General features: G+C 42.2%; 2 protein-coding genes across 2 annotated transcripts in view; both read right to left on the bottom strand.

The window, feature by feature from the left end:
• The window catches only part of LOC108801902, a 19892-nt gene extending 14582 nt beyond the window's left edge, over positions 1 to 5310 (bottom strand). Inside the window, 1 exon segment of the mRNA XM_018573812.1 lies at positions 3746 to 5310. Coding sequence (XP_018429314.1) covers positions 3746 to 5310 — 1565 coding nt within the window.
• Positions 5311 to 10323: 5013 nt separating this feature from the next.
• Positions 10324 to 11854, bottom strand: LOC108801903 (E3 ubiquitin/ISG15 ligase TRIM25-like). The gene is made up of 2 exons (XM_018573813.1): positions 11618 to 11854; positions 10324 to 11427 (listed from the first exon to the last, which is right to left on the bottom strand). Exons 1-2 carry the CDS (start codon positions 11852 to 11854, stop codon positions 10324 to 10326), a joined length of 1341 nt encoding a protein of 446 aa, XP_018429315.1.
• Between the last annotated feature and the right edge of the window lie 1043 nt (positions 11855 to 12897).

Here is a 12897-nt window from a genome sequence, read left to right on the forward strand (position 1 = left end):
CATCTTTGCTATATCTCTTTGTCCTGCAGATATTTGTTTTAACAATAAAAGAAGTGGGTCTATCACCTCCCTACTCTATCCAAAAGGAAAAAAAAAGTTTTAGCTATGCATACCATTCAATACCAAATAAACCCTTCTGTTAACATCTAAATCAAAAACATTCAAAGTCTGTTGTATGTTTGATACAATTTAAGGTTTAACTTTTCTGAACTATTTGCTGAAACTCTGTATCATTACCATATCACTATGATATTTCCATATCTGTACCGAAAAACAGATTTACAACCAGCTGGTCTGTCTTGTCCTGTATTGTTTACATCACATGGATCCTGATGGACCACACCCGTCCTTCTTCTCCAGCTGGGGAGTGGTGAGGTGGGGTCATTGTCTTTGACTGGACACTATTCAGGTCTACCTGACAAAGGGACCACCTTCCATCTGGAGTACAAACAATGCATTGAGACCCCCTTCATATCAAACTTTTGTCATTTTTATGCAAAAATGTTTCAAGTGACACTAAACTCAGGAGTAAAATCTTAAAAATACATTCAGGTACCCTTTTTTAAAAATATAAATTCTTTATTGGTGCATAGGAAACAGCGTACACAATTTAGGCACTTCCAGTAAGTACATCAAGAATCATATATATATTTAAGTAGAGATATCCATCAAAATAGACATATAAGTAGGGCAAGCATAAACAAGACCTTTCCAGAGAGTCCGCAGCCGTCGTAGGCCTGCCGACGGAGCGATCTGGTCCCCCACTGCCCTTCATCGGATAACGCGGTAATGGAAAAGGTGTTCGCTACAGGATCATGTGGTTGCACAGCTGTTCATGCATGTGTTTTTAACTGTTGTAGACCAAGGAGGTCTGGGAAAGAGGGTGGGGAACTAGTATAGACCGTGGACACACACACACAAGAAACACAGATACATTCAGGTACCTTAACTACTAACAAAAATGTATCTTGTTTGTGTATCACTGGGCTGCAGATGCTCAAATCATCTCTGAATTGGTGCTGACACTGTCCTTCCTTCTGGAGGGGGATTACTTGTGTTCCCCATGGTCCCTGTGTGTGTCGTAAAGTAGTCACCGCTGCAAGCTCACTCCCAGGATGGACTACAATCTCATGTTTAGTTTACTCATTTGTATTGAGATTGTAGTCCATCATAGGAATGAGTTTGGAGAGGTGACTACTTCACAACACACACAGGAACATTAGACTGCATTACGTCCTTTGAAATTACTGGTGTTTAGTGTGTTATTTAGGTGGGAAGTGAGGGTTACTTGGCCTTGTAGTCAGTCTTGTAGACCATTGCGGCAACAAGCTTGGAGCGGTGACTACTTTACAACAAGTGATACACAAATAAGATACATTTTTGTTAATAGTTAGGGTACTTGAAAGTGTTGTAAAAAAAAAAGATGACCGTCTATATGAACCCTGTTAAACTTTTAGAATACTGATATTAACCTTGAAATCAACGTCTTTTATTGCTGGCTACATGTGACCCCCAACTATGGTTCACTATTTTTCCCACTGACCCCAACAATGGAGTACGAATTCCTCCCACTGACCCCAACAATGGGGAACAATTCCTCCCATGGACATCATTGATGTGACACTAGTCCTTCCACTGATCGCAATGATGGGACACTATTCCTTCTAAAGACACCATTGATGGGGCACGATTCCCTCCACAGACACCATTGATGGGGCACTATTCCCTCCACAGACACCACTGATGGGGCACTATTCCTTCTAAAGACACCATTGATGGGGCACGATTCCCTCCACAGACACCATTGATGGGGCACTATTCCCTCCTCTGTGTACATTGCAACTTTTCACTTTTTTCTAAAGATACTATTGATATGGCATGATTTCTTCCATGGGCACCATTGATGGGACACTCTAACTTCTAAAGAAACTATTGATGGGGCCCGATTTCTTCCATGGACACCATTGATGAAGCACTATTTCCTCCACAGACACCACTGATGGGTCACTATTCCCCCCCAAGGAAACTACTGATCGGCAGTATTCTTCAACATTGACACCAACCATCCTGGAGCATTTTACCCCTACTTATCACTGAGCCAATAGGATTGTCTACTTGTTTTGGGGCAATTTCTACTCCCACTGACAACAGTTTAGACCTCTAAAATCTCCAGGACAGTGAACTGTCTGTCTTTTTAGGAATTTTAAGGACCCCAGTTCTAAAAAAAAAAAGGTTTGTACAAACATTACATGAAGTAGCAGACCCAGAGGAAACCATATATCACGTACATTAGAAAGAGTGCAATATCCAGTGCTTGGTTCCCAAAACAATGATACACTTGACTCGGGGTGTGATAATAAGTACAGTTATGAACATGATTGACTGACAATATTGTCATGGTAAAACAGACACCATGTACCTGGTTCCTGGAAGCAAAAATATACCATTTATTTCACATTTGGGGAAACAGTCAATTTGGTGGAAGAATCAGGAACTATAGGTATGAGTCCTTTTAGAGGAGAGGGATATGGCTGGTGGGATGTAAATACCACATAGCAAGAGACCTGCTGGTGGGAATCAGGGATGCCCCTTGCAGGAGTAAATGGTGAGCTAGCAGGGATGCAAAAGGAAGGCAGCAGGAGAAGGTGGGAGTAAGTGGAGAAGGAGAGGTATATCGGGGGGAAGAAAGGAGGGAAGAAAAAGTAAAATGGAGGGGAAAACCACATATGCAAGTATGGCATGCCAGATGTTAAGGGCTAAGATGCAGTCAACAAAAGGGCCGGGTCACATTGGTATGTGATTGACAGAGCCAGTTAGAGGGGGATTCCGAGGTCCTTGTAAAGTATAACCATGAGGAACATATAGATCTTGATTTCTCCTTGTTATTTATAAGGGAGGTAGTCAGGGGCAGTTTCCCACTTAGTTTAGTGAATGAAGTAAAGCTCTACTGACTTCCATCACCCAATCACATGCAAGCAAATTGTTTATTTTCTTTTTTTACGTGATTGGGTATTCTTTGCAAACTGATATTTCGCCACATTCACCAAGCTAAGGGGAAACTTTCCCTGCAAAGAGCAAATTCCCTTGCAAACTGAACATCCTATTTACCTTTAGTAACTCAATCCCAATATTTCCCAATATCAGAATTGAAATATGGCTTCGCCTCCTATCATTGCTTACCGCTTTTAGATTATAGGACACCTGCTACACCTTCAAAGGTAACACCTTACACATAATGAGACAAACACCTCTTTTAGAAAGCAGAAAGGTTTACTGGCAGAAGAATGAACATTTGCAAACAAGTGTGATCCACAAAGGAAGTGTACAGACTACAGAGCATTTATAATCATTAACAATAGAATTGTACAAATACTCACTGGATTATAACAACCCAAATAAAGGGAACATAAGATCTCTTAGAAGTCCTGTTTATGTTGCCAGCATTTAATTTTCACAACCATGAAAACAGTTTAAGTGTCTGTATAGCCAAATGTTTTTATTGCTTGGTTTAGATGGAAGTGGGAAGAGTGAAACGATGATCTTCATATCCATTATAATAGTTACAATGTATGTATAGCAAAAATATTTTGTTAGTTATTGTTAGAATAGGGAAAGGGTTAAAAAAAACTTCTATAGCCAATATAGATACACTTGAAAATTAGGAAATTACCTTATATATATACCTTATATATGCAGATGAAATGAAAAAAAATAAATGAATTTTTAAGTCTGTTATGGTATTTACTTTATAATTCTGATGGAGCTTTTTGGAAACATGTAGAAAGCGGGATAGAGGGGTTCAGTGAAAGTGGCGGAGAAAGTGTGGAGGTGTCTGATGGGGTCACACAGCTGGTAGAAGGACAGACGCCCAGCCTCATAATCCAGATAGATCCCGACAGTCTTTAGAGATGAGTTGGAGTCTATATTTTTAACAAAGTTCTTGTGCCTGGCTTGAAGACCAGTTCTTTGGGCCAGACTCCATGACTTGTCATTATAGCCTATAAAAGATTCATTTCCTTTTATCTTCCTCTCCATGCTTTGAGTGGCCACCCCGATCAGCCATTCCTCTGCTTCTCTTACATCAACCTCCCAGTAATGTGTCCCGAATGTGAAGCTGTCTACACTTAATACCTGGCAGCATTTAAACCGCTTTGGACCATCCGTCCTGTTCACACCGTTGTCAATGTGAGTGGCTTTCTTGCGTTTCTTTGCTATTATGAGGTTGTCATGAGCAGTATTTATATCCAGCAAAACGTCAGATTTCTCCATCATTGAAAATTGTCTCTTTGTCATCAGATCCTTCAGATTGTAATTAAAGTTGCAAAGTCCTCTCTGTAGCATCTGTGAGATGATTCCCTCAACCAGACAGCCAACATTCCTTACATCGCTGATGGTGTCACCTGTCTCAGGACTCATGTCATCCTTTTTAGGTGCCTTATTCAAGAAAGTTAATGGATCCTGGATGTTACCCAGTTCTTCCATCTGATGAATCTTCCTGGACAACTCGTCCTTCTGTTCCTCCAGCTGCTGGATCAGATCAGAGACTGACTGTGAGATCTGCTTCTTCTGTCTGCACATCTCCAGCAGAACCCTTTTCTCTATATCATCCAACTGTTTCTTGACTTCTCTAAACAGCTCAACGGCTCTCCTGACAACAGCAGTTGTTTTTCCATCCTCTTGTGCCCTGTGGTTTTCCAGATTCTGGATTCTCCTCTGAATCTCCTGTTTCTTAGAGTCCAATTCGTTTATAAATTCTCTCAGTTCCTCTTTCGTCTTCTCAGAGGCCTCCTTCAGAAGCTCCACCTGGTGTCCACTGTGGTCTCCAGCCACCCAGCAGGACATACAGATACAGGCTCTATCCTCTGTGCAGTAATATTTCAGCATCTCTTGATGTGTGAAGCATTTTCTATCTCCAAAAGATGTGGTGGGTTCAATTAAAATATGATGCGCTGACTTGCTGTGGTTGCTCAGGTGCTTCTCACAGAACGAGGCCTCGCAGTGCAGACACGATTTAGAAGCTGGGACAGGAGAGTCACAGTACGTACACAAGACCTCTACTTCCTCCTGGTGAGCGGATCTGAAGTGCTCCACGATGTTACACAGCTTCCTGTTCTTCTCCAGGGAAGGGCGCTCGGTAAACATCTCCCTGCACTCAGGACAGGAATAATCTCCAGGCACCTCCTGTGTATCCAGCACAGTCACAATACAGTTCCAGCAGAAGATATGTCCACATTTCAGGGATATGGGCTCCATATAAAGGTCCAGGCAGATGGAGCAGTTCAGTTACTCTTTCAAGTCAGCAGATGCCATTCTTGAGAAGGACATTAACTTGTGATACAACTTCAGAGCAGCGGTCTTATACACTGGGGATGAATGGAGGCTTTGTTATGTAAAGTGTGATCTGGCCTCCTAGTAAAGCGAGTATCCCTTTCTCTGCTGAAGACAGATAGTCTTGTTCCAGGTTAGACATTAATTAATGCAACACATTTGGAGTTTAAGTGATATCCTTGATTGGCTAACTTAAGGTTATAAAGATGAAAGCTTTTGGTATTCCTTAGTTCCCTTTCTCCGGCTTTATAGAAATGTTTCTCTTATTTTCAGAACTGCATAAAGCCGGAGGAGAGACCTGAAGGGGTCCTGCAAGCTTTCATCTTTAATAATTCAGGATAATATATAAAGAGTACAACTTAAAGGCCAAACTTTCTGCAACTGATGAAGACACATAATTTGGTATAACGACACAGATTCTACATTACAAAACCTTCTCTATCTTCTCATTACAAACAGCATCTGTTCTTCAAAGTGGTTATAGAAGTCGAAGGAGATAGCAAACTATAAGTGTCACTTTTTATTTATTTTGGGGATTTTTTAGAATATTTGAATTGAAAAATACATGGTGTGGGGTTGAGACTTCAAAGATTACATATTTAATAAGCAAATGACGAGGCAATCACAGTGAACTATGTGAACATAAAGGGAAAATACAAATGTAAGATTAGTTGTGTCAGGCTCAGTTTACAAAGCTTAACCTCCCTGGCGGTATGATTATGTCAGGAATTTTGTACCAAAAGCGGTACATTGTTTTTCATGGAAATTTGGTGTTATGTATTGTAGGCCTGCAATTCTTAGTAAATCTTAGGAATAACTCCCCTAAATCTGTCCAAACAAGAGTCCAGTAGACATCCCAGGTATGATAAAGTTTGAAACACGAAATAAAAAAAATTATAATATAATAAATTTTAAATAATTATAAGAAATTATAATACGTGAAATAGTTTGATTCATAAGTGCAATCATAGCAGATTACATTGTATTGTGTGTATTCTGTGTACATTGCAACTTTTCACTTTTTAATTTCCCGCCGGCTGTGACGCCCGAAAACGAAACTAAAAGTCAGATGCCGGCATCGGACTTTTAGTTTCGTTTTCGGGCCGCGTACAGCAGAGGACGCCGCGGGATCGCAGGGACAAGGTGAGTGTCACTTTTCTCTGCATTCCCGAGACTGGTTTGGGTTTACCGCTCCTAGCATTGAAAATTAACCCCGAGCCAGACTCGGGAATACCGCCAGGGAGGTTAAACTCATCATCATCATCAGAGTCTACAATTTAATTTAACAGAGCTTCAGTAACCCCAAGAAGCCATTAAAAGCCTTTTGAACCCTTAAAAACCACCTTAGATTCCCTTTTCATATTGTGTCCACCTGACCACACTGGCAACATTTTGCTAAAATCTCAACGCTGCTACTAATTGCAAATCAGTGGCTTAGAGTTGTCAGCCTGCAACAGGAAGTTCTGCTATTGGCAGGATCTCCAGGAAATAAACTTTACAACCAATTCACAAAAATGATTTGCTTAAGAAAACTGTGGACAGTAAGACATTATGCCAAAAATAAAATATAAAATTGGGGGGTTAAAAACTAAATCTGTCCTTTTGTTAGAATATTGAACAAAAACATACAAAAGTCTGCTGTACCCATGATAACATTCCAGCTGCAGAAATGATTAGAGTTTTTGCTGTAACTCTATGTTCTTAACATATTACTGTATTACCATACCTGTAGGAAAACCCCATTTTAGCAATGATGGGTTTGTATTGTCCTGTATTGTTTACATTCACATGGATTGTGAAGGACCTCACCTGTCCTCCTCCAGATGGTTTGGTGGTTAGATGAGGTCTTTGTCTCAAGTTATATGCTAAGAAGCCCACCTGAAGACTGGAGTCTAAACAATACATTGGTTTAATATATTTTTATTGTTTTGTTTCCATAAAAGTGCATTTATACAAAAACATTCATAGATATTGATTTCAAATTGTCTCTTAGTTTTAATAATTATGTATAACTCTAATTGAAATAACAACAACTTACACCCACTTCCAATATCAATCACTAAATCACTAGCCATCCATCATACTTCACTCCCCCTATCACTCTCTTCTCACATTCAAGCTCCCACTCTTAGAGTTTTAATGGGGGGGGTGGGAGTGTACCAAAACCCTTATGATTCATTTGGGATGCCCCTCTAGTGTTTGTGACTACTAAAGCCTATAATATATATGTAGCCCTCACTATTTTCCCTTTTATTATATACATTCCTCTATTCTTATTATACATATTCCTCCAGTGTTCAATAATGTGATAACTAAACAATAAACCCTTTTATTACAAGCTTAATACCTTGTTCCTTCCTCCCCCCTAAACAATACATTGGAACCCCTCACATGTCAACCATCTCTGACAACGTATTTCTTTGCCCTCAGAAGATTTTATAATGTCCATTATTACTTATTTTTGTATTTCTAATTTAAACAGACAACCACTAAAGCAGTCCTATCATCGTTCCTCAGTCATTTGACAACAATTGTCAGCTTCAGCCATGTGGCTCAAACAGTAACACCTTGACCCAGACTTTCTGGCTGGGATTGGATTATGTGAATTACAAGACGGTGTTCATTACCTTTCACACCTTTTTGGACAATTAACATTCTAAAACCAAAGCTCTCACCTTTCTGAGATGGGAAGCAGGGACACCTTTTAGTATGAAGTAAGGTCCCCACACACCTTACGATAATCGTACGATAATTGCAGGAAATCCCACGATCGTACGATTATCGTAAGCATCGTACGATGTTCGGCGGGTGTGTGGCATGTCCGTATGATAACAGCCGTATGGGCCGGTGTGCGCAAGGGCACACTGCCCGTTCGGCATTGCGCTCATCGGAAGCCCGCCCCTCAGGGGGCGTGGCTTGCGATCATCGCAAGTACGATCTGCCTATGCAAGATAGGCAGACCGTACGTTTTTTTAAGTACCTTACAACCATCGTAAGACAAAAGTCTTGCGATGGTTGTAAGGTGTGTGCCCAGCCGTATGTAGACTATGTATACAGCCATGGCAGCCCCACCCCAGTTTAATGGACCACAAGAAATTAATATTCTAAAATATTTGACTCTACCCACCAGTGCTTTTTATTTCCCCTTTTTTTCCGTTACACTGGGCTTTCAAAATAACAAATGCAATTATACCAGGCGCTGGATGATATATTTGGTGTAATGTAAAACTTTGCACAGGTAAATAGAAATAGTACATTTTTACATATCAGAATATAGGTCTATATATCGGACCAAAAAATAAAAACAACCGAGGAGGAAAGAGGGACAGGGGGAGAGGGATTAGGCTTGAAAAAAAGGGACAGTCCCTCCAAATAAAGGTTGTGTCACGACCCTACGAGCAGCAGAGGGTTAGGATCACAGCTGCGGATCTACTGTCGAATAGGCTTTATGGGATTGGATCAGGCGGACGGTTCCCTAATAAACCCAGTGCTATGGGGAACCGTTCCACATCATGTATCCCGGCCTAGAGGGAGGAGAGGCCTAGTATCAGGGTGGCAATACCAGGTACCTTTGTATTTATCCGTCTGCAAGATAAGCAATTTCGGGGAGTGATGGTACTGTAATTCCCTATGGCATATGACACAGTATTAAGCACACAGAATCTTTAAGTCCTACAGAACTCCCAGCACCAAAGGGATTGTGAATACTCAATAGTTCTATTACTTCAGCAGCAAGTTCAGTTAGCAATTTGGAATTAGGTGCACACTGGAGACAAAAGTATCCACAACAGCATATGATCAATCCTAATGGGCAGATTTAGGCAGGTAGGCAAAATATGATACAGCACTCCATTCAACCTTAGCAATCACTATAGGAAGTGAAATAGCAACTATAGGTAGAGGCAGAGCCCCTAGTACTTGCGGTTGGGATGACAGGTGGTTAAGTGCTGAGGAGTCCGTTCGGTACTGCAAGGAGCAGAGAGGCTACTGGAGCAGAGGTGCTGTGTCCCTGAAGACAGCCACGGGCTGGAGCAACGGCAGACGGCCTGGTTCGGTGGAGTGCGGGGAGACTGCGCTCGACACAGCACCTTATTATTTGTTTATTATTTGCTGCTTAAATCTCAGGGAGATTGTCCTTCACTTCCTGTCCTACAGATTTGACAGGAAGTAGGGGGAGATCTCTCCAAAGTGAGGGAAACACCACGCAGATGTCACTGGAAGGGCACCCAGGGGCATCCTGAGGCCAGGTGTCACCCCGAGCAGATACCGGGTGATACCCCGACGTGAAATCTTTTTGATACTTGCCTGCGGTCATCTTGGTGATGGACGCCAGCAGAGAGTGGAGGGGACATTCACCCGGCTAGATAAGGTATGCTGCCGGGTCCCCTCCTCTCTCTCCTGCAGCTGTCGGGCTCTTGACCCATAAACGAGTGCCCATCTTTTCAGAGGGGGTGACACCAAAATGACTGTCACCCCTCCAATGGTGTCACCTGGGTGTGGCCGCACCCCCCACGTGACGCCACTGAGCATACCCGAGCCTGGTGAAAAATTTAATATTTTGGATTTCCCATCGCCTTCTGTTTTGGACATCAAGACTAATAGAGAGAGTGACCCAATCATGCAGTACACCGCTCTAACCTCCCGTTATACCCTACACTCCACCACCATGGTTCAAAGCCACAAGGCACCTTCCAAGGGTGCACATCAGTTTACAGCAGGATGGCAGCACACAAGAGAGCTCCTCCAAATGTATATTTCTTTCATACTATATATAAGTCCATAAAAGCAAAATTCGCTGATGGCAAGGGCGAATCTTCCCAACTGAGACACAGACAGTAATAACATTTGAAGGGGGTTCTATAACTTTCTTACTCTATCCATATCAGAAACAAATATTGGATATATGTATTTTAAATTAAATAACATTCACTTTTATAGTAATATATGAAAATCCAATTAAAAATGTAATTTCACTTTTTCAGTCTATTATGGTATTTACTTTATAATTCTGATGGAGCTTTTTGGAAACATGTAGAAAGCGGGATAGAGGGGTTCAGTGAAGGTGAAGGTGTGGAGGTGTCTGACGGGGCCACACAGCTGGTAGTAGGACAGACGGCCGGCCTCATAATCCAGATGGATCCCGACAGTTTTCAGTAAAGATTTGGAGTCTATATTTCTAACAATGTTCTTGTGTCTGACTTGAAGAATTGAAGCTCTTTGGCTCAGACTCCATGACTTGTCATTAAAGCCTATATAAGATTCTTTTCCCACTATCTTCCTCTCCATGCTTTCAGAGGCCACCCCGATCATCCATTCCCCTGCTTCTCTTACATCAACCTCCCAGTAATGTGTCCCGGATGTGAAGCTGTATTTATTTAGTACCTGGCAGCATTTAAACCTCTTTGGACCATCCGGCTTGTTCACACCGTTGTCAATGTGAGTGGCTCTGTTCCGTTTCTTTGATATTATGAGGTTGTCATGAGCAGTATCTATATCCAGAAGAATGTTGGATTTCTCCAGCACTGAAAATTGTTCCTTTGTCATCAGATTTTTTAGACTTTGATGAAAGCTGCAAAGTCCTCTCTGTAGCATCTGAGAGATGATTCCATCAACCAGACAGCCAACATTACTTGCATCACTGTTGGTGTCACCTGTCTTAGGTCTCATGTCATCTCTATTGGGTGCCTTTTTCAGGACAGTTAATGGATCCTGGATATTGCACAGTTCTTCCATCTGATTAATCTTCCTGGACAGCTCATCCTTCTGTTCCTCCAGTTGATGGATGAGATCTGAGACTTTCAGTAGGATCTGCTCCTCCTGTCTGGAGATGTCGGCCAGGATTCTCTTCTCTACACCATCCAGCTGTTTCCTGATGTCTCCAAACAGCTCAGTGACTCTCCCGATGACATCAGCTGCTTTTCCCTTATCTTGTGTCCTGTGATTTTCCAGATTTTGGATTCTCTTCTCAGTCTGTATCTCAGAGCTCAGTTTCCCAGTAACATCTTTCAGTTTCTCAAAGGCTTCATTCAGAAGCTCCACGTGGTGTCCTTTTGTGGTCTCCAGCCACCCAGCAGGACATACAGATACAGGCCCCATCCACTGTGCAGTAATATTTCAGGATTTCTTTGTGTGTGGAGCATTTCCTGTCTTCAAATGATGTGGTGGGTTCAGATAAAATGTGATCCGCTGACTTGCTGTGGTTGCTTAAGTGCTTCTCACAAAAGGAGGCCTCACAGTGCAGACAAGTTTTAGAAGCTGGGACAGGAGAATCACAATACGTACACAAGACCTCTGTGTCCTCCTGGAGACTGGTTGTCAAATTGTCCACAACATTACACAGCTTCCTCTTCTTCTCCAGCGGATAGTCCTCTCTGCACTCCGGGCAAATGCCAGACGCCTGTGTATCCAGCACAGTCACAATACATCCCCGGCAGACGTTGTGTCCACATTTCAGTGATATGGGCTCCGTATAAGGATTCAGGCAGATGGAGCAGTTCAGCTCTTCTCTCAGGCCAGAAGTCGCCATTCTGGGAAAAAAATAAACCTCTGATACAATTGTCTACGGAGGAGTTGATTGGATTGGCCAATCGGTCTTATAGACAGGGGCGAGGAGTCCAAGACAAAGTGAAAATATTTCTTTGAATGATTCTCAGGAAGTAAGCTTTGTTACATAAAATAAGATCCACCCTGCTCACTTAACCCTTTCTTTGGCCAAGACACAATGACTAGCACACAGTTTTTACATTGCTCCACCTTTTCCAGCTTCTTATTGCACACCGCACCTGTTCTTCAAAGGGGGTGGCGGGGGGGGTTACATTTTTCTTGAATAGAATCTCCCTGCGGGGCTGTAATGCTGAGAATGAGTGCACAGGTGCTTGTGAGCTGAGCCAAATCCTCCTTCATTTGTATCTGTAAAAAATAAGTCAAGGCAACTGGACTTGCTGTTTTTTTCTTGAAGACGTTTTACTGGTCATCCGACCAGCTTTCTCAATTCAGACCAGCTTTCTGAATTGAGAAAGCTGGTCGGATGACCAGTAAAACGTCTTCAAGAAAAATACAGCAAGTCCAATTGCCTTGACTTATTTTATACAGATATGACATGACATGGATGAATGAGAACCTTCACAGACATATTGCGACTCCTTCATTTGTGTCTTACATGCTCCCCCTCCGGGACACAGCAGCTCACACTGGGAGTGTTTCAGCAACAGAGGCAGAACTGTCAATCTAGAAAGCAGTAGGCGGGGCTAGATATGGCCAGGTGCTGATTGACAAGCTACAGGCTTGGGAATCAGCAGTGACAATACTGATAGCCACGCCCCCTGCTACACATCCTCCAACCACTGTAGTGCAAGCAGGCACAGAAGATGAGAGGGGCAACTCTGCTGTGAAGCATGCAGCATCCTTGCCACGCCATCACAGGAAGCTGCATTAGGTGGACTTCACTGGTAGGGTCAAGAGGTATTTTTTGAGCTTTTCAGGTGGACTAAGAGAAAACTGTAAGTGCAGATGTACTTATTAATTGCTGTAACATATTTTTTAAAATAGGAGGCCATAGTTCTGCTGAAC

The sequence above is a fragment of the Nanorana parkeri genome, unplaced genomic scaffold (genome assembly GCF_000935625.1).
Source record: "Nanorana parkeri isolate BGI_ZX_2015 unplaced genomic scaffold, ASM93562v1 scaffold2553, whole genome shotgun sequence".
In the NCBI taxonomy this organism is placed as follows: domain Eukaryota; kingdom Metazoa; phylum Chordata; class Amphibia; order Anura; family Dicroglossidae; genus Nanorana; species Nanorana parkeri.